This window comes from Naumovozyma dairenensis, chromosome 4 (assembly GCF_000227115.2).
Source record: "Naumovozyma dairenensis CBS 421 chromosome 4, complete genome".
Taxonomy (NCBI): domain Eukaryota; kingdom Fungi; phylum Ascomycota; class Saccharomycetes; order Saccharomycetales; family Saccharomycetaceae; genus Naumovozyma; species Naumovozyma dairenensis.
The window spans coordinates 243649-270010 of record NC_016482.1 but is presented as its reverse complement, the minus strand read 5'-3'; the positions used below and the strand labels follow the sequence as shown (position 1 = coordinate 270010).

The following is a 26362-nucleotide window of genomic DNA, read 5'->3' as shown; positions in this document are numbered from 1 at the left end:
GCACTGATCCGAGCCCTCAATACAACAAAAAATAAGAAAGCCTTGTTGGCGCAATCGGTAGCGCGTGTGACTCTTAATCACAAGGTTAGGGGTTCGAGCCCCCTACAGGGCTTTTCTTTTTGTATCAGTCTGATATATTTTTATGACCGAAAATAAGAAACGGCACACAATTGGGGATGCTTGGGTTTTGAGATGACGGGGGCCAGAGGCGTTGCATTACACAAGTGGATAAACCATGAGAGACAGAATAAAATATTATACACCCAGCCGAAACATTAGAAGAACGAGAAAAAAAGAAAAGAGATGAAAAGTTTTCGTACGGTTATTAGTGTACGTGTAATGGAAGAACCGGTCGAGAGCAACGGAAATGAATAACTCATAGATATATAACAAGAGGAACTTTTAGAGGATATACCTAAACGTTCCTCTTCTTTTAAATATGTTTAAATAAGAAAAAATCAAGTAATAGGTATATTATTAACTTAGAACACTTTGCGTCACGGTATAATTCCTCTTATATTACATTTGGTGGCGCTCAAAACAAGAAACAATTTTTGCAAAAATGGCTGCTATTACTCAAAAACAAGACGCTTCCACTGCCAAGAATGGCGAAACCTACTCTAAAACTTCTGTCACTAATGACACTGATGGGAATATTTCAATGGATGACGGTACGGATACTGCAGCTGCTACTGTGGGTGGTGAAGAACATGTTGGTTCAAAGGTTATTACTCGTTCTGTTAACTCCACTATCGAACCCAGTACCACTACTACTTCTTCTGTCTCCCAAGACGTGATGGTCTCATTACACAATCCAGCGCTTCAAACTTTAATGCAATCTCTGATCAAGACTGCTATTGAAGGCGCTAAATCGCAAACTCAACTTGCGGAGACGTCATTGTCAAGTAAGCTACATAAGGCGGCTAGTACCGTTGCGAAGTTCGATGGAAAGAACTTTTATGACCCGGAAAAGGATTGGGTTGAATGGGTGGCAAGGCTCAGGAATGTGGCCATGGATATTGATCCAAAGGGCCTTGATGATGCTACCATGCTAGACCTTGCCCGTCGTACCTTGGTTGATCGTGCACTAGAGCTGTTCTTAAGACACAAGGACGAGTTGAAATCATTGGATGATTTCAAGAAGGTGATGATGTCCGCATCGACCAACTCTCCCTACTGGAAATCGGCGAAGGCTATTACGTCTATTAGGTTCGGAGGGGATGTGGAAGACTACAACCGTCGTTTTAATAGGTTGAAGTCGTCATTACCTGCCAACTTCTATTCTCCAGAAGTTTTGGATCCATTCTTTTACTTAATGGGGCTTGGGGAAACCAATGCTGCTCAACTGTTAGGTGAAATCGGAGATTTGTCTAAGACGTTAGACGAATGTCAACAGATTGCTACGAACTTAAGTTTTAAGTTGAAGAGAGAGTCATCTGATGACTCGTTCCATGCTCGTGTCGGTAAGAAGAGGAAGATCAACCCGTTGGCTAACAGGATCACGCCAAACATGACTGCTAAGAGTCGTTGCTATCGTTGTAACGAGACTGGTCACTTTGCTGCCAAATGTCCATCCAAGTCAAAAAACTAGGGAAGTCATCCCAAATCTCCTTGGTGACTGCTCAGTGGGTGAAACATGGTCGGTTAGATAGTGTTCAGTTGGTATGTGATCTTCCAACTAAGACTTTAAGAGTGAAGGACAAGGATGTTCATATGTTATTAGATTGTGGTACTCAAAGCAATATGATTGAGTATGGACTGCTGAAGGAATTAGGTCTCGAAAGAGAAGATACATCTAAAACCTTTGTGGTATGGATTCTGGTGGTACGGAAGATATTTCTGAACAAGTTGAGTTAAGCTTTGTAGTTTATGGTAAACAGGTTACTGGTACTTTCTTGGTATCCAGGGATATGAGGGAACCTGTTATCGTGGGAATGCCGTTTATTAATCGGAACCCTGACATTGCTTTGAAATGGTTGTCTGAATCATTATCAACGGGTGGTTCGAATGGAAATAGAGTATCTTTGAATAGCGGGTATACAACTACTGAGTTAAAGTTAGGAAATAGGAATCCATTCTTGAGATTTGATCCAACTGTTTCCTTGAAAGAAAGTGCGCAAAGTAAAATTTGCGTGGTTACTTCGGGGGGCGGCAACAAAATTTTGCGACAAGTGAAGGAACCTGTTGAGTGCTGTATGTTATTCATTAGACCGGTTACAAGGATTAATGAAACAACGATTGTTGAAGCTGAAGGAAAGGATGTCCTGACTCTGAAGAAGGAGTATCCAGACCTTATATGTGATAAGCTGCCTGCTAGAGCAGTGTATAATGGGACAATTCAACATACTATTGATATCGATTCAGGTAGTTCTCCCCTACTTTTAGCCGTGCATGTAGGATGTCGGATGAAGAAAAGGCTGAACTTGAGAAGCAACTAGAAGAGTTAATTGTGAACGGGCAAATATTTCCTACCACGTCGCCCCATATGGCGCCGGTACTGTTCGTGAAGAAGAAGGATGGATCCCCTCGTTTCTGTGTGGAATTTAGGAAGAAATTAAACACCAACACTGTGAAGAGTGGTTTTCCATTACCATTAATCGATGACTTATTCAATGACCTTAAAGGTGCTAAATGGTTTTCCTCTTTAGATTTAATCTCTGATTATCATCAGATCCCAGTGGTGACTAAAGACCGCTTTAACACTGCTTTTGTAACCCATCAAGGTCAATTTGCTTGAAATGTGATGCCATTCGAGCTAACGAATGCCCCATCAACGTTTCAAATGATTATGAATTTATTTTAAGAGATTCATCGGTAAATTTGCGTTGGTTTATTTAGATGGCATATTGGTATACTCAACTACGAAAGAAGAACACCAGAGACATGTGAGGTTAGTACTACCTGCTCTAAGAGATAACCATCTTGCTGTTAAAGAGTCCAAATGTTCATTTTTGAAAGAACGTTTACATTTTTTGGGACATATTGTCGATAGACAAGGTATCAAAATGGATCCAGCGAAGATTAACGCAATGGTAAAATGGCCTATACCAAGGACTGCTCAAGATGCTAGAAGATTTATTGGTTTGGCAGGCTCTTATAGACGGTTTGTGAAGGATTTTAGTGCGATTGCTCGACTTATTCACAAGTTATTGCTGGAAAATCGGAATGGTTACGAGATCAACAGGTTGCTTTCCAAGAACTAAAGAAAAAGCTGATTATGATGCATGTGGTGTTGTATTATAAGCAAAAGCAGCCAACTGTAAATAATTGACCCAAGCCTTAGCATCCATCAAATACGATCTAATGATCTCTACCATCGTCTTATTCAACCTCTCCACCTGTCCATCGGTCTGTGGATTATATGGTGTACCAAATTTCAAATTCATACCTAACCTCTGTGCAAAGTGCTCCCAAATAGCATTCACAAATTTAACATCTCTATCGGTCACTAAGAACGTAGGTACCCCATACTGTAACACAACTTGTTCCAGTAACGTCTCCGCAATCTCCCTTGCAGAAACCGACTTCTTCAAAGGGCAAAAGATGGCCTATTTAGTCAATCTGTCAGTCACAACCATAATCTGATCGTAACCCCTATCAGCATTAAACCCGGATACGAAATCAATGTTAACCGCTTCAAACCGTCTAGATGGTACCTGTAATGGATGGAACATGCTAACCGGTAACCCATGTGAATTCTTTGATTTTTGACATGCTTCGCAACGTTTAACGTAACCTGTAATATCATGTAGTAATTCTGGCCAAAAATAATGAGCAGACATAATTAAGATAGACTATTAGTTAATGTTGTAATATATTTTGTACAATAAGTTAAAGTTGTTATTGCTTACTTCTTTTTATATCATTCTATAAAGTATATATAAATATATTATAATATATGAAGTGTACTTTAAAAATATCATTCTAATTTTTCTTGTTTGACAGGTTTCACTAAAATTCTATTTTCTTCCCGTAGCCACATAATAGTAAATGTCCATATTGAGAATAGTATCTTACCACTAGTTAGTATATACAGATACTACGTCTTAATTACTTCTTCTTTCAACATATAGCATATGTCCTAGAAATACCTTGGTGGGCAGTAGCGGGTGAACCATGGCATAATCTTAATAACTCAAATCGTAAAGCACCCTAGGTTTGTATAACCTAGTCGCATTACGTTCACAAATACCGTAGTACAGCAGACCTTTCACTAATTTATATCGTTTAATGATCGTCTTGAGTTCTTTAGGGCATTCTGATGCACCTTGTAATATGGGTATAATCTGTTTGCAGAAATTGTCCTGTTCATATTCCTTCTCAAATTCACCGGGTTCAGCAATTGGAAACCTTGCACTAAATACCGAACGTTATTCATCTGAATACGACAGCCCATCAGCATGTTTGTTTCACCTGGAATATATTTGAGAGTGAAATCATAATTAGATCGAAAACTAACCCAACGTTGAATACGGTCATTATGGTCTGTACTGCGGAGAACTGTTTGTAGAGATTTGTGATCGGAGTTCAATTCGAAGGTTCTACCTTTTAAATAATGTTTCCAGACTTGTACCGCATGCTTGATTGCATAAAACTCCTTGTCTCTTACTGGCCAATTGAGTTCATAATTGCTTAACTTATGACTCATGTAGGCAACAACACCAATAACTTGGTCAGATTCATCGACCAGTTCCAAAGTAGCACCCACAGCTTCGTTACTTGCATCAGTGGTGACTCTTACTTTCTTTGTACCATCAAAAGGAATCAATACAGGTCCTGTTTGAAGGTGTCATCATTTATGGCATTACGTGGGATATGAACCAAGATTCACGGGTATGTTTAATCCTATTTGGGACCGTCCAAGAATGAATTTAAGTCCAAGACCTCGGAAGGTGGAATGGCTGTAGCTGGTATGGACCGCTTCATGCAAGACATGCAGGCACAATTAGTGGTGTGGCAGGATATGGTAGGGGATGCACAAGAGAAGCAATCTCGGTATTACAATGTGAGACACCAGGACCATCCACATATAAGGTTGGAGATCAGATATTAATCCACAGGGACGCATATGCACCACAATCGTCCCACACGAAGTTTAATCATAAATGGTTTGGTCCTTTTACAATTACAAGGTTGATTGGTGACACAAACGTTGAAGTTAAACGTGGAGGACTAACAACTAGAAAGAAACATAATGTATTCAACTATAGAGCAGTGAAGAAGTTCCACCCTTTTGCAATCGATTACAATTTGGTTCCGGAAGCTACGTTGGATGAACTAAAACAAGACCCACAACAGATAAGTAGGATCATTGATAGATCACAAAAGAATGGAGAGGAAGAATTCACGATCTTACTAGATGGAAAATCAGAACTTGATTTTATCAAAATAAATGGAGCTGAACTACGGGGATTACTCACAGAAACGAGTTTGAAAAGACTGGTGGATAAATACAACAGCAATAAACCATGGATCAAGAAGATGCTCTTAAATTCAGAAGAATTTTGATTTTTAAAGGTTGATCGAATGTGATATATTTTTATGACCGATAATAAGAAACGACACACAAGAGAAGATGCTTGGGTTGTGGTCTGAATAGACGACAGAGGCGTTGCATGACACAAGTGGATAAAGAATGGGTGACAGAATAAAATATTATACACCCACCCGAAACAGTAGAAGAACGAGAAGAAAAGAAAAGAGATGAAAAGTTTTCGTACGGGTTATTAGTGTAGGGGACGTGACGGAAGAGGCAGTCGAGAGCAATGGATATGAATAATTCATGGATATATAACAAGAGGAACTTTTAGAGGATATACCTAAACGTTCCTCTTCTTTTAAATATGTTTAAATAAGAAAATAATCAAGTAATGAATATACTATTAACTTAGAACACTTTGCGTCACGGTATAATTCCTCTTATATTACAATATAACATAAGATTAACTGTTCTAAACCAATATGTATAGTTATTTATTGGTTGGTTATTTATTCATTTAAATTGATATTAAAGGAGATAAACTTTGAGATTTATTCGAGTGCAAACCCGAAAGATCCAGTAGTGTGTGTCGTTCATCAAGTGCTGTCTTAAAAATATATCACAGAATTTGCTGGGAACTAAGTAAATGGCACACAACTAACGTATTCTCTTTTTTCTTTATTTCTCTTCCTCCATTAGGTAAAAATCCCCAAAGGATGGAGTTAAACATTATATTTTCTTTAAACTTTCAATTTTTATGAAGTTATCGAATAATCGAATAATAATCCTGACTGCCCTAAATTACCTCAACTTGATAAACCCATCCATGGAACTCATTACATCAACTGGAAGGTACGAATAGGATTTGCTGTAAGTACTGTATCCTTTAAATTCCTATTGGTTTCTACGTATGTTAGAAGAAAAATTTTATGTGTGTATTAAATCTATATTTTATCTATAATATACTTTTTATTTATCATAGTATTTTATTTAATGTAGAATATATTTCAATTAAATCAATTAATTGAGTAAAATATTTTTTTTTTTTTTTTCCTGGAATTAGCTTATTCTAAAGCCAAGATAATTGCAGTTCTGCATGGAATGTAAACTTGAATGAAATTCTTTCTATTATTCCATTCTAAGTCAGTTGTGAAAAATCTTGCATTTTCATCAATTCTATTTTGACCACCAAATTCCTGTCTGTCAGTGTTTAAAATGATACGATAAGATCCAGCTTGTTCGACACCAATTCTATAATCACTGAAACTGTTTGTTGGATGGAAATTGAAAATGAATAATTTCCCATTACGTTCAAAGGCAATAACTTTATCTACTTCATGTTTTAAAGACACGTATGCTTGTGGAGTATTCAACCATTGATATTTCATTTCAGTATGTTGCATAGTGCTATCGAAGTTATTCAAATGTTGATAGCGTAATAAGTGATCATCTACCAAATTAAATTGTCTACGAGCATAATGATAACTATCATTATTATTAACATTTGGGAAATCTAGCCATTCTGGATGCCCGAATTCATTACCTTCAAAATTCAAATATGCTTCACCACCCAATGAATGAGTAATTAATCTAATCATTTTATGAAGTGCGATACCACGATCGATAACTAAAGAAGGTTCCTTTAGCACAGTCATACCGGTATACATTTCAGCATCCATTAACCAAAAGGCTAGAGTTTTATCACCCACTAAAGCTTGATCATGAGATTCACAATAAGCCACAACTTTTTCACCGTAACGTCTATTAGTCAAAGTATGAACGATATGGCCCATATCCCATTGATCATCACTTTTTTCCTTTAAGAGTTTAATCCACATATCTGGTAAAGCCATAGCTAATCTATAATCGAAACCGACGCCACCAATGTTACGTGGTAAACATAAGGTTGGATAACCAGAGACATCTTCTGCGACGGTGACTGCAGATTCAGGTAGTAATTCATGAACTAAATCATTAGCCAACATTAAGTAAGCCAAGGCTTCATGGTCGACGCCTGAACGTTCCTTTGATAAATATTCATTGTAATCACCGGAGAAAGCACCACCTTCACCAACACCATGATGTAAATATAACATTGAAGTAACACCGTCAAATCTAAATCCATCGAATTGATAAACATCGATATAGTAAGTTAAATTTGATAATAAGAATCTTTGAACTTCAAAATTTCCGTAATTGAAAAGTCTTGAATCCCATAAAGGATGTTCACCTCTACCAGAGGACAATGAATGAAAATATTGATGATCAGAACCATCGAAGTTATTAAGACCATCTTCCACGTTTTTGGAAGCGTGACTATGAACTACATCTAATAATACTAAGATACCCATTCCATGAGCAGTATCGATTAATTCTTTTAAATCTTCTGGAGTACCATAACGAGAACTTGGAGCGAAGAAATTTGTTACTTGATAACCGAATGAAGCGTAATAGGCGTGTTCCATGATAGCCATTAATTGAATTGCATCGTAACCTAATTTTTTAATTCTTGGTAAAATATTTTGAGTGAATTCTTTATAAGTAGTAACTTTTGGTTCTGGAGATGAGATACCAACATGAGCTTCATAAATTCTTAAAGAATCGTGAGATTCATTGAAGACGGGTCTGTTATTTTGGAATTGGTATGGTTCAGTTGGATTCCAGAATCTACCTTCATAAGTTGGTCCAAATTGCTTTGCAGTTTCCTTTGTTGGTTGAGTGGCTCTTGTAATCCATGCAGGTAAACGATAGATTTCAGAACCATCTTCTAATTGGAATTTGACTTTAATTTTAGAATCATGTGGGATTGCGTAATCACCATTAGATAAAGGAGGGATTGTAATGTAAAAATTACCGAATTCATCTTTATTTTTCAATTCATGATTGGATCCATCCCAATTATTGAATTCACCTACTAAGAAGGCACGTTTAGCATTTGGAGCCCATTCTTTATAAGAGATCTCTTTTGTTTGTGGATTAGCATGTAGACCATACGATTTATAAGAATCTCTTGAAAACTTAGCTAAAGATTGGTAGGAGCCGTCAGGGGTAGCATGGGTAATTTCATAAGCCCATTTATCAGCTAGATAACGTCTTTCACTTAAGACTTGAGCGTATGGTTTTAGATAAGGATCAAACTCGACAGCACCTTTAACGTTTTCAGGGATTTCCATCATCTTGTATTGGATAGATTTTTTTTTACTTGTTATATTCACTGTTCTCGGATTAAGGGCCAGCAACTTAACGGGATATAGACTTATATGTTCTGAGGAAAAGGGAAAAGAAGGGAAGAAATTGGAAACTGGGAAACTAGAGAGAGAGAGATATAGAATGAATTATCTGTACAAATACCTTATCCCTTTTATATATTTGTCTCCCGTAGGAGAAACAACCGGCAAGGGTCAGAACAAGACATTTCAAGATTCTGTCAACATATTTGTTGAAAAGATTATTGCTTGTTGCTGTTGTGCTTACACGTTACGTACGTGCTAAGTTGCGACGTACTCGACGTACATGGTGTGGTGTAATTTGTGAAGGCGTAGGTAACGTTGCACGGTGAGGGAGGGAAGGGGAGGGGGTGGGAGATAAAATCGGCGCATATTATATTATTCGTAGCATATGGCATATAGAATATGGAATATTACATTACATTATATTACATTATGTTCTTATTTCAGGAACACGCATACACATACACATATATACACTTACACGTACACGTATGTACGTACGTACGTACGTACGTATGACTGGCTGCCTGACGAGACCAGACGAGACCGGAACTAATCTTTCAGAAGTCTGCAGAGCAAAGCAAAGCAAAACCAAAGCAAAGCACCTTCCAGTTGTCCTTTCCCCCACCTTTTTCGTTGTTGTTGTTGTTGTTGTTGTTGCTGCTTCTGTTTCCGCTGTTTCTCTTGTCGGTTCCTTTGCCTCTCTCTCTCTCTGCCTCTCTCCCTTCCTTTCTTCCCCGCTTCTGCTGGCCGCCCCTTAAAATAAAATATTTTGGAAACGGTTGCATAATCCGGGACAACACCCAACCCTTTTCCCGGAACATTGTATGTATCCTCGGCGGCTAAATATGTCCCCCTTCCCCTTCAGGAAACAAACGGAAGGAAGGAAGGTCCCTCAAGTTACGCATGTATCAAAAAATCGGACTGCTTGAACTGTTGCTATCAAGTTGCTAGACCCTATGTAATTGTCCTACATAATTCTAACGCAAGCAACACATCCTTCCTCACGAATCCTTTAAATAGACTATTCCTTAGGTCATTAATTCGACTACTTATTCTTAAAAATAAATAAAAAGTATAACGTTAAATATATAAATATATATATATATGATTATCGGTGGTAGGTATTTGTTTCTTTGATTTTTTATTGTCTTTAAAAGAAGGATGCGTGGAGTAGGAGTAGGAGAGTATACGAATTTGTTGAATGAATATATCAGTACGGTGTTTATTGGAGAAATTACGTTAGTAACTTTAGTCTTTGTTTCCTTTTGTTCCTTGCTTTTCTTCATTGTTTAATTTTTATTTTTTATTTTTTATTTTTTATTTTTTATTTTTTATGATCCCGTATTCTTCAAGCTTCCTCTTCTTCACTTACTTCTATATCACTTAATTCCTCACTGCTACCATCCGTTTCGTCTTTATTCTTGTTTCCTTTTCCAAAATCATCCCCAGATTCTCCTGCAAATCCCTTATCAATATCTTCTTCTTCTTCTTCGTCTTCATCTTCCTTTTGGAAACCATCAAGCGGATCATCATCCTCACCACTTGAATCATCGGTACCAGCACCAAACGTTTGTATATATCTATCCTCAGTCGCATATTTTGCAATATATTCTTTAATTCTTTCCTCGTAAAGTTTTTTATCCTTTAACTCCAAAGTTGCAGCTTCATTATTCAGTGGATCACTCCCATTAGGTTCCTTTAATAACCCAGGTATCATCCATTCTACGATATTAAGTAAATCGTATAATGGGGACCAAGTAGAATTAATTACATCTAAACAAATGGAACCTGATGCAATATCAATATTTGGATGGAAAATTTTATTAACAAATCCAATACTTGGAGATTTATATGGATAATTATCAGGTAATTCTACATGTAATCTCCAAACACCATTTTCATACGGTGTATCCTTTGGTCCACAAAATTTAATATAAAATTCTTGCATATTATCATTCACTAATTCTACATCATGATCACTCATTAGTAGTTTCATAACATCTGTTTCAATCCTTCTTTTAGAGTTAGTACCACCACCACTACTATTGTTACTACTATTGCTATTACGACTATTAATATTGCTAGTATTAGTAGTATTACCAAAAAAAAAAGAAGAAGTTAGTATCATAGGAACATTTATCGCTTACCAAGTTTTTTTATAGTCAAAAGACCATATTAAAACGTAAAGATAAGGTAAAACAAACAAAATTTTTGTAACATACTTCATGGCTTCTATTGATCTGTTTAAAGATTTTCTTTGTTGTTTCTTCAAAAAGTACTGTTTCTCTGTATAATTATCGTTTTCTTAGGTAATCAAAAATTAAGGACGATAACTCTTCGGCGAGGTTTTATTCTGTTTAAGTATAGATAGATATTCGTCTAATTTCACCTAATGTTAGTCCTAGTGTTATGTTCTACGTATTCCATTCACCATCTTCTTCTGAAATAGTAAGTAATAGTAAGTAACTGTGGGGTCATGTTAGTTATAATAGCTATATCCAACGTTTTTTTACCCATAATTCAATTCAATATAAAATGTATGTACGTTCGGTACGGATGTTCGTGCGTGCCGTTTGGTCTATGGCTAAAAAGAAAGAAAAGACGTTCGGAGGACTGTTAGGGCAACAACCCCCGCTCACGGCTTTCTAACAATAATATAGGGTTAAGTTAAAGAAATATGTTCATGCCCTCTTAAATGCCCTAATTTGTTCTTTTGTTAGCCGGGTAAACAGACACCCGTGACCCACACTCGGATTTTGGAAATCCCCTTCGGCTTCCTACGAACGTCGTTAGTGGTGTTGTTGTCTTTCAGTTGGCATAGTACGATACCTTAACGTTAAATCTTCAATTGTCAAAATAAGAGACAGGTGGCAAACTTATTGTATACAGTTCGCCATAGTTAAGGTGTACGAAACAACAGTTGGTAGTTGAAGAGAAGAAAAGAGAAGGTAAGGTAAGCCGGAGTAAAGGAACTCTATCTTTTGGAACATTTTGAACAATTGGTCAACATAGATACTTTGATTGATAAATTGCAATTGCTAAGCTCACTTCCCCACTGATTTAGAGCGAAAGGAAAAACCAAAATCATATAACACGAATACAGATCTAGCAACATGTCTCATAAGAAACGTGTCTACCCACAAGCTCAATTGCAAATGGGTCAGCAGCCTATGGACCCTAATGCATTCTATCCACAAGCTGGGAATGTTGCTATGAATATGCAACAACAATCACAACCGTTATCACCACAACAAGCATCACAACAACCGCAACAAATGCAACCTGGAATGGCAGTTCCTAGTCAAATGTTTACTCCTGCCCAGCAACAATTAAACCAACAATTGGATCAAACTGCTTATTCAATGGCTAATTTACAATTAAATAATAACGCCATGGATCCAAGTGCTTACTATCAACAACAACAGCAACAACAGCAACAACTTGATCAATATGGTCAGTATCAAAATCCAAATATCGTTGGAATGAATCAAAATCAAGCTAAACCACAGAAACCAATGAATCAATTGTTTTCAATCGATTTGTTGACTTCTTTACCACCTCATATTGAAGAATTACAATATCCACCTCCTCCAATTATGGTCGAACCATCTAATTTCTTGGTCCCATCTGATGCTGCTAATGCGTCACCAGACTATTTAAGATCAACCTTGAATGCTGTCCCCAGGACTAATTCACTTTTGAAAAAATCGAAATTACCATTCGCTATCGTCATTAGACCTTACCAACATTTACAAGATAATATTGACCCACCTCCATTAAGTGAAGATATGATCGTATCACGTTGTCGTCGTTGTCGTTCTTATATGAACCCATTCGTTAAGATCGATAACGACGCTAATAGAAGATGGAGATGTAATTTTTGTAGATTGGCTAATGATATCCCAATGGCAATGGATGAACCAATGGGTAACGAAAATTTTGTGAACCGTTATGAAAGAAATGAAATTAAATACGCTGTCATGGAATATTTAGCTCCAAAGGAATACACTTTAAGACAACCACCACCATCTATCTATACTTTCATCTTAGATGTCTCACAAAATGCAATTAGAAATGGATTATTAGCAACAGCAACGAGATCAATCTTGGATAATTTAGAATATTTACCAAATCATGACGGTAGGACAAGAGTTTCCATTTTATGTGTAGATAATGCAATTCATTATTTTGCTGTCCCAAATGATGAAGAATCTGATCAAATTGAAATGATGGATATTTGCGATTTAGATGAACCATTTTTACCAAGACCAAATTCATTAGTAGCATCATTAAGATTATGTAGAAATAATTTAGAAAAAGTGTTGAATAAAATCCCTGAAATTTTCCAAGCAAATTCAATGACTAAATTTGCATTGGGTCCAGGGTTAAAAGCTGCTTACAATTTGATTTCAGGTATTGGTGGTAAAATTATTGTCATTTCTGCCACTTTACCTAATATTGGTATAGGTGCATTACAAAAAAGACAAGAAAATAATGTAACAAATACTCCGAAGGAATCTTCTGCCTTATTATCTTGTCAAGATAACTTCTATAAGAATTTTACTGTGGATTGCAGTAAACTTCAAATTGCTATTGATATCTTTGTAGCTTCTGATGACTATAAGGATATTGCCACATTATCTAATTTAACTCGTTTCACGGGTGGTCAAATTCATCAATATCCTGGATTTATTGCCACAAATTTGATTGACGTTACCAAATTTACAAAAGAATTTTCCAAACATATTACTATGGATCTTTCCACTGAAACTGTAATGAGAGCAAGGGGTTCTCCTGGTGTTAGAACTGATAAATTTTATGGTCATTTCTTCAATAGATCAAGTGATTTATGTGCCTTTTCAGCTTTACCAAGAGATCAAGAATACGTTTTTGAATTGACATTAGATGAAAACCTCATTGGAGAATATTGTTACATTCAAGTAGCAACTTTGTTGTCATTGAATACCGGTCAACGTAGAATTAGAGTTATCACTTTATGTTTACCAACTTCTGATAATATATCTGATATTTTTGCATCTGCTGATCAATTGGCCATTACTGCAGTATTAACTCAAAAAGCTATTCAAAAAGCTATTAATTCAAGTTTGAATGAAGCGAGAGATTTCTTAACTAGATCTATTCAAGATATTTTATTGTCATACAAGAAAGAAATAGTCTCATCTAATGTTACAGGTACATCCCCATTAAGATTATCTTCTAATTTGAGAATGTTGCCATTATTGATTCACTGTTTAACTAAAAATGCTGCGTTTAGAGCAAGTATTATACCAAGCGATCATAGAAGTGGTGCATTAAACTATTTGGAGACTGCTCCATTGAAATACTTAATTAAAAACATTTATCCAAATGTTTATTCTTTACATGACATGCCTGATGATGTTGGTTTACCTGATGAAAATGGTTCAATTGTTTTACCTCAACCTGTCAATGCTTCCTCAGCATCATTTGACAAATACGGGTTATACTTAATCGATAACTCAAAGGAATTATTTTTATGGATGGGTGGTGATGCAGTTAGCGAATTAATATCTGATGTCTTTGGTACTCCCGAAATATTCCAAATACCTACAGGTAAAGCTGAATTACCAGTGGTTCCATCTTCCACTTTCAATGAAAGAGTAAGAAACATCATCTCGAAAGTTAGAGAACATGATGATGTTGTCACTTATCAACAATTGTATATCGTAAGAGGTATATCTCAATCTGAACCTGTTGCTCATGTTAGTGCAAAGGAATTAAGCACATTAAGATTATGGGCTAATAGTGAATTAGTTGAAGATAAGATCTTAAATAATGAAAGTTACCGTGAATTCTTACAAATTATCAAGGGGAAGCTTAATAAATAGAGGAAAAAGGACAAGAAAAGCGTACATTTGTGATGAAAATAAAATGAAACATTGTATTACCGTACCATTCGCTATAGATCTTTGACTCTCTGAACAAAAATGAGATGAGGTTTCGTTATGGCACGCAAAAATAGTTATTTACTGATTGATATTTATATATGTTTATGTACCATTGTATACTAAGTTAAAACCAGTTTATTATGAATAAATCAAAACAAAACTAGCTATTTCATTAACCATCCGGATAAGAACATAATAACCAGATTTCCCACCGGTTGTCGAGTAGTTGTGTACCCATTGTACAGACTCATTTTGCTTCTTAAATGCAGTATATTTCATAGAGAAGTTCTTGCTCTTTCGCAAAAAAAATTGAACTCAATTTTCGATTCATTTTGAACAAAACTCTCTGCGCGATATCGTAGACAATCAGATATTATGTTAAATAGTTGGAATGAAAGTTCGAAAAACAAACAAACAGAGCCTGGGATTCAGATATGGCGATGAGATAAAAAGATACATACCTAAACAGATAATAGTTAACTATATTGCGTAATCATTAAAAGGAAGAAGAAGTTAGAAACAAGAAAGAATACAAATATATTCAAAGCTATTAGTATAGAAGATGGCAGGTCTAAAAATGTATGAACAAACAATGTTTATTTTCTCCCGACGTTTTTGGATGTATTTTTAAGAGATTGACGTACTAACTATATGAAAAACAACAATATCAATGTTTTATTATGATACAGTGTTTCAAGGAAGGATCTATTTGATGATTCAACTATGTTTTCTGAACATGTGGAACCTGAACTTATAGCCGAAGAAGGCCATGATGATTTAGAGATTGTTGAAATTGCACCATCAACGAAATCAGATAGTGTAGAGGAAAATAACCATGATGATAATGGACAGCAGCAAAATGATGAGGATGAGTTTGAATTTTTCCCATTATTTTCAATGGCAACTGAACCTACCTCTAGAATTGATGGAGTTGAAACATCTACGACTGAGTACGATGAAGAAAGAGGAAGATCAACTAATAGACTGATGAAAATTTCTTTAAGAGAACCATCACCAGAAATTATCAATCAAAAAAGACCAAAAAGCCATTATTTTGCATCATATAGTAAGGAAGAAATTGATAAATTCCAGTTGAGTGCTATTACTTACGACTCACTGTTGAAGGAATTTGAAATGGGACCAAACAAAGGTTTTGAACAATTTCGTGGTAAAGTAATAGACCTAAAAGAATATAATGATAAAATTGAAGCAGAAGATCTTCGAGAAATGCGTTTGAAAAGACGGAGACCAAGTCAGAAACAAAGATTAGCGAAGAAGTTAGGTGCCGAACGATTAAAGGAACGGGAAAATAGAGCTAAAGAAATCAGAAAGATGATAAAGAAACAGTTCCATAAACGTGGTGGGAAAAAAAATAAAAAGAAAGCAATGAATCCATTAGCAAACGCTGGCTTGAAACCACCTGTACCTAAATTTAGAACTGAATGAATATGATACCCACGAAAAAATTATAAAATCTCGTTATAATAATACACAGACTATATATTTATGTCAAATCTTGTAATTTTAATTTCCTACATATCGTAAACGCATGGAAGAGTATCTACTGCCTACTGATCATCATATGGTATATGATCTGATCTCATTCAAGGGACTAAAACTTCAAGATCACAAAATCGAAACAGAAGTGTTTGTTTCTCGTGTTTACTTGTGGGATTCGGAAGTAATAATAGATATAGATTTCAACATGGTATCTAGGTTATGATGATAATCATTATTGCCCGTAGATTTTGGCATGTTCTCCTTTATTGTAGAAACGATCATATCATAATTTTTAGCTAAGGACTTACCCACAGGTCCACCTCTATTGTAAGATATTTCAAACTCTTTTTTAAAATTAGAGGAAATTTTATTCCAATATAATTCTCTCGGTGTACTTGACTTTGGTTTCCTTTGCTTTGTGTACTCAGTCAATAAATTTGTATCTTCAAATTTGATATTATGTAATGCATCTTCCAAGGAATAAATATCGTAGCTTCTCTTTACAACATCTTCAAATGCCATTGGAAAGTTCTTTATGGAATTAATTGTTTTTGTTAAAGTCTGGGAATCCATCAATACATTTGATAAGATATATTTTTGAATTGTTGAAACATAATCCTGTGGCGATACTATATATAAAGAATATGCCAATTGACTTATGATATCTTTATTCTTCTTTATTTTAAAACTATTAAGGCATTCCTTCGAAAATTCCAATGATATGAAACCTAAAAGTTCTTTCTTTTTCACGAGAATAGTTCCCTCTAGATGTTTAATCACTTGTAATGATTTCAAATTCACATTTTGGTTTAGATTTAATTGCAATTGTGAATATAACGTTGCTAGTTTAATAGCCTTTGCTGTGGTTAATTTATTTGAAGATGTGTTGGTTGTTGATTTTTCTGCTGAAAGATTTTCAATCTCATTAATTATATGTATATAAATCAAAGAATCTCTTAATAAGATAGAAGTCTGATGAACTTTACTTAAGACGGATTGTAGTTTTTGAGCTTTCTCGTATGGTTCCAAGACTTCTTCTTGTAACCTCTTATAAGACATAGAAAGGTACCCGAAACTATCGTTCAGTTCATTATTGATAATATTTTGTGATGATTTACCTTTATAAAGTTGATTTATAATATTAGTAGAATTGTTACGAAGGAGATCATCAATCCTGGCATCTACTTCATCTAAATCGTATTTCAACTTTTTTATTGGAGTTTCGATATCAAGTTCCGTCGTTGTGGAAGATTCATCATTAGTTGCCTTTAATAAATCATTTGCAAACTGTCTCTTATTGAATGAATCCTCTAATAATGCTTCAAAATCTTCTAATTCTTCCATGTTAGATAAAATATTCCAATACAAAATTAAAGAGAGAAGGAAGAGGATTGCAAGTTTTGGGGAAAGAGAGCAATTGATCCAACACTTGAAAGAATATATTGCAATTTTACATCAAAACTTCACCATTTTTATTAAACATTACCTATTACTATTTACCAAAAATTATTTAAACTTCATTTTGCAGTTAGGGTATGTTGAAATAACAAAATCAGGGTATATATAAATACCCTAATCATTTGATAATAAGGACAGAACCGGCCCTATGTTAGATGTATATATTTAATACAGAAAGGGTAAATCTACAGTATAGATGAACTTCCTTCGACACTTATGGATTCATCAATGTATAGAGTTCTTCGAAAGATTAATTAATTGTGGTAAAATATTATTAAGGGCTATATAACTAAAAAAAGGTGTATATTTCGATGATGAGTTTATGAATGATGATCTTTGTTGTTGTTGTTGTTGAGATGAACCATCATTTATATTATTATTTTCTGAGTCAATTATACTTTCATCTTCTGGATCATGATAATTAAACATAGTAGATAATGAAGATTCAGATACAATAGTTTCCATTTTTGTAGTTGTTGTAATTAAGTTTGAAGATGCAAATGTGGAAGAGGAAGATGCAGATGAAGAAGATGATGCAGAAGAAGCAGTACATGCACTTGTATCACTAACATTATTATTATTATTATTATTATCATTCTTTGATGAAGTTACATCTGCATCTAGCAGTGAAGATGCCTGTTCGTCAAAGTCATTTGATATGGTACTATGGGTAATGCCACTGCTATTATTTTGCAGATTTTCAGTTGCTGCCTCATTCATTCGTGTTAATTGTTCATTCCATTCCATTAATTGAAATATAAGTCCCATGTTGGGGCTTATATCATGTGCTATAGATTTCAACTCATCATAAGCTTTATTTAAGTTCAAATGATGATATCTCATTATGTAAGCGACGATTAATGATGCAGATCTTGAAACACCACATTGACAATGGATCAAAATTCTTCTATTCTGTAAAGTAGCATGATACATTATTTCCGTTAATTCTTTTAAATCTTCCGAAATTTTTGAGTTATGCGACCATAATATTTGGTAATATTCAATATTTTTATTTGTTGGTAAATGCGTTGATAAGTTATCAATTTCTTCCGCGACATTAATGACAAGATCAAATGATAATATTTCTTCCAATCTAGGCTCTGAATAAAGATAAATATTTGGACGTATGACCAATAGGGGACCATCTGGATATGCGTTCTTTTTAAACACATTATGATAATCAGTTTGTAAATATTGTCCATTTATACTGTTGACATCTTTACCTTTATCAGAGAAGATGAATGTTGTCTGTGTGTTGTTGCTGTTGCTATTTCTATCTTGCATGAGTGGTGTAGAAGTTTCAAGACTAGGAAGAGTTTTGGAACGTTTCAATATGCTTTTGCTTTTTTTTGTACATATTGATAATGGTATTGGAGGTGCGACTGAACCACCTTCGTTGGTGCTTTTAGGAATATTATTACTGAAATTATCATTATTACTATTATTATTAGCATCATCATCTATTTTATTCTTATTTATAGATAAGGAAAGAGGGCCAGGATTTATTGGTCTTGAAGAGTTCGGCAGTGTATATATAGCAGCTTCACTGCTTCTATTAAATAACCGTGGCCTCTGTTGCTGTTGCTGTTTCATAGACACGAAATTTTTGTTAATTATCAGAGGTGCCGTAAGGCTTGCCGCTGATACAGATACAGCCTGGTTGATAGAAGAAGCAGGTGCCACCTTTAACGGTTTCATGAATTCGTCATTTTGGAACGATAAAGATAAATTCTTGGTGTTCCTACTTTGCAAAGATCTGGGTGATTTTGAATTTATCTTCATCGATCGTGACACAAAACTATCTCTTCTTTCTGCCATTTTTTGTTATATGAAAATATTTGAGCTGTTGATTTTCTGTTCTGTTTACAAATACAGTTTATCGCCTTTTTTATTTCATGCAATATTGGCTATAAAAAAATATGAAACAGTCGTACTGGGAAATAGAACTGAAGCGTTTCTTCTAATCTTTCTACTAATGTGAGTAATTCACAGAAATGTTTTTTCTTGAACGGTTGCGGCTATATGAATTAAGTAAGTAATTAATTTGAAAATAGTTTCTAAGAGAACTCCAAAATAATGTGTTTAGTCTATATTTCTACATGTATCAACTACTTTATTCCAATTTTAGCACCTAATGCTGTTGTTGGGATAATGAGCTTGTTTCTCAATTAGGTTACTAAGTATTTTGCTTTTTTTCCAATTTGTTTCAGTTTTGTCCAAATTCAGCGATTTGTTGTTGTTGATGCATCCCTGAACTGTCAGGCGGGTAAAAATCCCTTGTTATCTGAGAAAGAGACGCAGAAGGAAGGAAACCAAAAAGGAACCGGCCAGTTTCTAAAAAAAGAACTATGCATTTATATTTATTTTATCGGAAGGGCAGTGCATAAATAACAGGCTATGGAGGAACTATGCATGATAGGTACATATTAATCGAAGGTAGGACGGTAGACTAGACTAATAAATATATCCTAAATAGAAATCAGACTACTCTAGTTGTAAATAGTGTAATACCTCGTAGAATCAACTGATTAGCTAATCGCCCTTTTATATGTAATCGATAGGCCATCCGTAATAATGACCTATATATCCATCCTCTCAATTACGTTTGCATTCCCATCCTCTTCGTCTTTAAGGGGACTTCTTCACTCTTTTGCACGGCAACTGATTTCTCGTTATTAAAGAACGGAATCCTATATTTCATATTACCACGTATAATTAACTCATAATCATGTTGTATCAATGTCTTCCACTTCTTAGAATCATCATGGTCATCATGATCATCATCGTTATCATCACCTCCTGCGAACCATCCATTCCTCGATATACTGAGCCCTTTCTCTTGCTTAGCACCTTGTTTGTCCCTATCATCATTATCGTCTTCATCATTCCCGCCACTGCCACCGTTATGTTTTGCGTCATTAGAACCAGGATGCAATATCTTAATACTTGACCTCGAAACATCATAGTTCCTATTGAAAAATCCACCTTGGAATTGTAATGGTGTCTCTAATGAATAAATTGTCCCCAATAAGATAGTTGTCTCCATATTTTTATTATTATTCCCACTAGATTTACCATCAACGTAATATTCTTTATTGATGAATGAACTTCTTGCAAAGACATCTATATCAATATCTCTAATGGTAATTGAAAAAAATCCAGGATTAAATGCACTTACAGTAACATCAAATACTAATTCATCTGAACTACTAATGATATTATCCATTACCACTATATCAATACCTTGTAATTCTTTGTTTGTAGCTAATAAGAATCCAAGTATAAATCCAACAGTTAGTAATGAAATCACCACAAATGTGAAATAAACACAATTCTTAATTTTGGACCACGACGATTTCTTTGTATTAAAATTATGTGGCGAATAACTAAAGCCATTCCTCGCCGGCCTATTTTTAGGCCGTAATGGTGTATTCTCATTAATATTTGGTTGCAGCTGTTGTTGTTGTTGTTGCGGATGGGTTGCAAGAAATCCAGCATTATGTTGTGATTGAGCACCCGTTAATGTCAGATTATGCTGTTGCGGTAGCTGTTGATGTTGGAAAAACGTAGGAGACAACGTGGGGTCATAATAAGAAGTATGTTTAAAAGATCTTCTGCCATTGTTGATCTCCGTAGTATAACCATTATCATAATACAATGGATGGTTTTGATTATTGACATGATTGTTATGGGATAAGGGATCATGGTCTTCACCTACGTCTTCTTCATCATCAACAAAATCATTCCGATAGTCTGCAATATGCGGACGGGCTTCCAAGTCATCTCTATGGCTGTAATAAAACATTGACCGATCATCATCAGGTACCATTTCATCATCATCGTCAAGCATTTGCTCTAAATTAGAGTTGTTGTTAGGATGATTGAAGTTCATACTTTCCTTCTTATTACTATTAATAGATAAGTCTTCTTCATTCTCCTCTTTGATAGCACCAGGCTCGTTAAAGAAATTACCATTCCCATTAGAATTAGCATTCATGTTATTGGAAGGCTTAATGTTATTATTATAATCATAGTCGGACGTATATGTATGAGTGCTACTTCTTCTATATTCATCTTGTCCTATCTGTGTACCTTTTGGAGCGATGTAACTGTTCATCTTGATACTATTAGGTATATGGTACTCATCTGATTGTTCGATGTAATCTTCTAAATTAACGTTATCTGGAACACCAGAATATCGTCTCAACGGAGGAGCTCCATCTGCATCAAAAATCTTCGAAACGGTAGTTCTTAATTTCCTTTTACTACCAGAGGCACTTATTCCTTCTTGTTGCTTAGGTAAATTAGCTGTATGTCTTGTAATTGAACTTTTTCTTTGGGTTGGATTAGATAACGTTGCATTCATGGACGTCCCATAAGTTTTGCTTTGAATATTATTATTATTATTATTATTATTATTATTATTAGTTGTATTAGTGTTATCGCTATTATTAATGTTATTCATGCTATAATTGTTGTTAGTGTTGCCATTCATATTCCTCCTCGGGATTGAAGGTGAAGAGATCATACCTGTTGCTTGAGGTAGAAATGAAGATGATGGCATTACAAGACCATCAGTTGTCGACACGGAGCCATTCAACCTTCTATTAGGTGACCTCTCCAGCAACTGTTGTTGTTCTAGATTATATGAATTAATAGATTGCCGATCAATTTTTGTTCTGTTGGTCTGTTGTTGTTGTCTTTCATAAGAAGTAAAACTTTCCAAGTCATCTTGATTGTTACTGTTTGCACCTGCTTTAAGTGGATTTTGTAGTACAGAATGAGGTTGTGCTTGAACTATCCCACTATGATCGTATTCAACATTTTGAGCATTAAGAGGAGCCAATGCAGCCAGTGAAGTTGTCGGTATCCCACCTGTACTTATGTGCCTTGTATTTTTCAACCTACTGAGTAATTTTTTATTATTATTCAATATCGGAACACTCATCTTTGGAGTTATACCATGTGATCTATTTTCCGAAACTTGTTGTTGTTGTTGATGTGCTAGAAGTTCACCGTTGCTATTGGGGAAAATTGCATTCTTCGTGGAATTTGCTGCTGATTCATAAACGAAGGTTTCTTCTGAATCGCTTACCTCGTTATCTCCAACTGCAGATGCCAATTTTGCGGCAAAGAAGTCGGTCTTAGTTGGTTTTTGTGATACATCGTGTTGTTGTGTTTCTATTATTTCATTTGGTTCAATTCCCTTATCTTGTGAAACAGTTTTTCTTATTGAAACACTACCTAAGTTATCAGTATCCTTTTTGAGTTTTATTTCTGATCCGGCAGTAATTGATGCTTCATGACGAACACCATTGTCAATTGCTAGGGAAGAATGGTCTGAACCATCTGCTTTAACAGTAGCAGATAATAGTAACTCTCTCGAATTCCTTAACGGTAATGATGGCCTATCAATAATTTTGGCGCTGCTAACAATTTTGGTGCCCATGGCATTGGAATTGGGACCACTATGGATAGATGATTTCTCAGGTAAAAGACTTGCCGTAAGTTTGTTCGGTTGTGACATTGACGTCACAGACTCTGATCTCGATATCAGATTAGCATTGGATAATGAAGTATGGTTTTCACGAATTGCATTATTAGTATTTCTGTCATTACCAGAATTGTGAATTTCAGCCATTGGGGCTCTGGGTTTGGCATTATTTCCCAACGTTCCTTTAGTCGAGTCGATCCTGGAGATATCTGTTGTCATACTGGGAAGACCGTAAGACGATCCAACTAGCAATGAGCTTTTCTTGTTTTTTAGGGGCTGATGACTTAGATGAGATGATAACGGATTATTATCAATTAAATGATTTGGTTCACGAATTTCATCTGTAAATTCCCTGTTTTTGAGGCTCTTGTTATTGATGTTAGTGTCATTATCTACATGGACCCGTTCACTACTACGCCCAATGGTCGACGATGATCTCATTAAGGAGTCTATATTATCATGAGTAGAACCATCTATAATAATGTTACTTAGAGGTGATGGTCGCTGCATTTGTTGAGTACTAGACACAATTTCCGGCCTGACCTTAGATGATGGACTCGAGTTATTTTTATGGCTATTATTCAATATTTCGGTATGAGAAAGTTCCCGATGCACTGACTGCTGCGGTTGCTGCTGTTGCTGCTGCTGCTGTTGTTGTTGCTCATTTTTGTTGGATAGAAGAAGAGTCGACGGATTATTATTGAGGGGAATCGGAAGATCCAAAGCTGGAGTTTCTACTGTTTCTGTTTCAACAGTAAATTTTAAATCGTCTGCATTCATAGTATGCGAAGAAAGAGATATAGTTCAATACATTAACCAACAGGCAAGAAAGACACTAATTAACTGACTATGTGTTTTTCAATGATTATGTGTTGCTTTTCTGCTCCGTAATTGAATTATTAGCAAGAAATCTTCTTCAGTGTAATCGCCTTGCTTGAGAGGTAAGATGTGGTTGAATATAGAAGGAATAGTTGTTGCAAATTCAACCATCTATGAAACCATCCAACAAAGAAGTCTTGCTCAAAATGTGCCAGCTTTTATGGACATGATGGTATTTTAAACAGTTCTTCGTGTTGAATTTCCTTATTCATAAAGTGCAACCCTAGAGAATAGGGTCTCTACAAAGATAGGGCTGAAACCATTATTGAAAGAACCAAACCTTAGTTTGTATTCAAGAGAGGAACAGAAGTTGTGTCACAAAAACCAATAATTCAAAAAGCAATAGATAGTTTATTATGATAAAAAGACGAGAACGGCAGGTAAGCTACCGTTTTTGTTTTTACCTATACTCATAGAGGTGTAAAGGGACATATTAACTTAATAATAAAACACTTTCTTCCCTCAAAAATATTTTTTCCTTGTTGTTTGCTCTACATATCCCTTGGACAACACAGACGCGATCTGATATATTTTTCTCCCTCAACTCATAGTGAGCTTCCCAGTTGAAGGCTTTGTTCCATATATCAACTTCTACATCCTGCTTAATTACCTCTCCCTCAAGGAAAGAAGTAATCTATCTGTGAAAACTAAGGAATCAAATTAAATCTGAACAACTTTCAACCACATACAATAAGGTTTCTTATTCAGTACAAGGAACTACTAAAAACTTTATCGTGAAAGAAAGGATTTTGGCTGGTAAGGAAACTGAATAAACTACGTAGAATATATTGAAGCAGAAATGGGAGCGGTAAATCTTCAGCAGCTTACCGAGTTAAATACGAATATGTACCTTCATCACTACATTTCTCTCTTTCATATGTTTTGATACACGTAATAAAGTTGGAAAGAAGCGCACAAGAAAACCATCACAAAAAAAATAACCATTATAGCGCTATAAACAAAACTTAAATCGTATACTAACATCCTAACTTGCCAAAAACGATGCTATATCTATATGTTATCCCTTTTAAATTTACCTTCATCACGTTCGACCATCGACTAGTGCACATAACGATAAAGAATATTTGGCTGCTATTCCGTACTCGAGAAAATTTCAAGAAGGATAGATAGCGCCAATATTTAATCAAAGGATGGCTATTTAGTAAGAAAGTTGGGAATAACTGCCAACGCTGGAACTGCTGTAAACATATTCACGCCATTTTTTGTCTTGGGCTCCAAGCATACCGTTGTATTATCTTCATCGTCATTTTAATTCGTACTGTCATAACATATGGTTCCGTTATGTTATCGAGGTATCCCCAAGATAGGTTAAAATAGAAGAAGGGAATTAAATTGCCAGGCTAACCTTAAATTACATGTCTATCCTTTCATACGGTATATAATGTACTTGGAGAAGAAGTCCAATTTTGCCAATAGCTGATTTTTAAGGTATAGAATGACGAATAGTATAAAAGTCGTTCTGAATTAGACCGTTAAATTTGTACCTAAGTACATCCTTTCTTTCCCTTTAACATCTTGTCCGTAAATGACCTCATAATAATAGATATTATTTTAGAAGTAATTACACCTTTTTTTCATTTGAGTTTTGTATTAAACATAGTTTGGCGAATCCAGGAATTTTCTCATTGCGAACAGTCAAATCAGTTGCAAACATTGTAATGAACTCTAAATCCGCATCACCTTTCAATCCACCGGAGAATATTCCATACTCTTGATATATCCCAGCAATGGACCAACCTTGAAGTAACTTTCGTATGATCCCAACTACCACGCCAACCCTATGCTTCCCCTTATTGGAATGCATTAAGATGGGGTAATTATCAACATCTAAAACTAATTTCAATACCTGGTCCATTCCCTTTTGTATATCTTTATCGCGGCATGAATCCATATATACATGATAGTAACTAATATTTTCCCTTTCCAAAAAATCAGAATATTCTGGAGAAATTGGTTCCTTGTCTCCGATATATATGATCGTTTTCAGATTCAGTTGATCCTTGATAAATTGATAATTTAATGGCATTGGGTATCCCGATCTATAAAGTGAGACATCTGTGCTTACTACTGGTGAAAAGTTCAGAGGCGGTATATAATTTGTGATTCTGGTCATTTTCTAGTTGTTTTTAATCTCTCCGACTCGTGAGTCGTATCCTATTAACTAAATAACAGTTTGCTGGCATCCTATAAGATTAATTGAATGAATAAAGTAGCTTTGAAGCTCTGCAATGTTTGCTAATCGATGCTCTTGAAGTCACACTGTTATAGAATTGTTGCAAGTCGGTAGGTTAGCAGTATTATCAGAGAACTTCTTCCATCCGCGCCATCACAAAGGAGTCGCGTCACTGACAATCGGGGGAAGCGATTTTTT

General features: G+C 35.3%; 10 protein-coding genes and 1 non-coding gene across 11 annotated transcripts; 5 read left to right on the top strand and 6 right to left on the bottom strand.

Moving 5' to 3' along the window:
- The first annotated feature begins 39 nt into the window (after window positions 1-39).
- NDAI0Dtrna7K lies at window positions 40-112 on the top strand. Its single transcript has one exon. It is a non-coding gene; the product is annotated as a tRNA-Lys (tRNA).
- A 450-nt stretch (window positions 113-562) lies between these two features.
- On the top strand, window positions 563-1591 carry NDAI0D01170 (C2HC-type zinc finger protein; the record flags this gene model as incomplete). Its single annotated transcript, XM_003669625.1, has 1 exon — window positions 563-1591. One exon carries the CDS (start codon window positions 563-565, stop codon window positions 1589-1591), a length of 1029 nt encoding a protein of 342 aa, XP_003669673.1.
- A 1414-nt stretch (window positions 1592-3005) lies between these two features.
- NDAI0D01160 (uncharacterized protein) lies at window positions 3006-3203 on the top strand (the record flags this gene model as incomplete). Its single annotated transcript, XM_003669624.1, has 1 exon — window positions 3006-3203. One exon carries the CDS (start codon window positions 3006-3008, stop codon window positions 3201-3203), a length of 198 nt encoding a protein of 65 aa, XP_003669672.1.
- Window positions 3204-6543: 3340 nt separating this feature from the next.
- Window positions 6544-8655, bottom strand: GLC3 (1,4-alpha-glucan branching enzyme; the record flags this gene model as incomplete). Its single annotated transcript, XM_003669623.1, has 1 exon — window positions 6544-8655. One exon carries the CDS (start codon window positions 8653-8655, stop codon window positions 6544-6546), a length of 2112 nt encoding a protein of 703 aa, XP_003669671.1.
- Window positions 8656-10060: 1405 nt separating this feature from the next.
- Window positions 10061-10939, bottom strand: UBC8 (E2 ubiquitin-conjugating protein UBC8; the record flags this gene model as incomplete). Its single annotated transcript, XM_003669622.1, has 2 exons — window positions 10061-10793; window positions 10935-10939. The coding sequence occupies 2 exons, from the start codon at window positions 10937-10939 to the stop codon at window positions 10061-10063; spliced, it is 738 nt and encodes a 245-aa protein (XP_003669670.1).
- Window positions 10940-11825: 886 nt separating this feature from the next.
- SFB2 (COPII subunit SFB2) lies at window positions 11826-14579 on the top strand (the record flags this gene model as incomplete). Its single annotated transcript, XM_003669621.1, has 1 exon — window positions 11826-14579. The coding sequence occupies one exon, from the start codon at window positions 11826-11828 to the stop codon at window positions 14577-14579; it is 2754 nt and encodes a 917-aa protein (XP_003669669.1).
- Window positions 14580-15201: 622 nt separating this feature from the next.
- NDAI0D01120 (uncharacterized protein) lies at window positions 15202-16085 on the top strand (the record flags this gene model as incomplete). The annotated part of the gene is made up of 2 exons (XM_003669620.1): window positions 15202-15218; window positions 15329-16085. 2 exons carry the CDS (start codon window positions 15202-15204, stop codon window positions 16083-16085), a joined length of 774 nt encoding a protein of 257 aa, XP_003669668.1.
- Window positions 16086-16301: 216 nt separating this feature from the next.
- Window positions 16302-17483, bottom strand: COG5 (Golgi transport complex subunit COG5; the record flags this gene model as incomplete). The annotated part of the gene is made up of 1 exon (XM_003669619.1): window positions 16302-17483. The coding sequence occupies one exon, from the start codon at window positions 17481-17483 to the stop codon at window positions 16302-16304; it is 1182 nt and encodes a 393-aa protein (XP_003669667.1).
- A 339-nt stretch (window positions 17484-17822) lies between these two features.
- Window positions 17823-19415, bottom strand: MSG5 (tyrosine/serine/threonine protein phosphatase MSG5; the record flags this gene model as incomplete). The annotated part of the gene is made up of 1 exon (XM_003669618.1): window positions 17823-19415. One exon carries the CDS (start codon window positions 19413-19415, stop codon window positions 17823-17825), a length of 1593 nt encoding a protein of 530 aa, XP_003669666.1.
- A 781-nt stretch (window positions 19416-20196) lies between these two features.
- On the bottom strand, window positions 20197-23871 carry VAC7 (Vac7p; the record flags this gene model as incomplete). The annotated part of the gene is made up of 1 exon (XM_003669617.1): window positions 20197-23871. One exon carries the CDS (start codon window positions 23869-23871, stop codon window positions 20197-20199), a length of 3675 nt encoding a protein of 1224 aa, XP_003669665.1.
- A 1681-nt stretch (window positions 23872-25552) lies between these two features.
- OCA2 (Oca2p) lies at window positions 25553-26104 on the bottom strand (the record flags this gene model as incomplete). The annotated part of the gene is made up of 1 exon (XM_003669616.1): window positions 25553-26104. The coding sequence occupies one exon, from the start codon at window positions 26102-26104 to the stop codon at window positions 25553-25555; it is 552 nt and encodes a 183-aa protein (XP_003669664.1).
- Window positions 26105-26362: the final 258 nt, after the last annotated feature.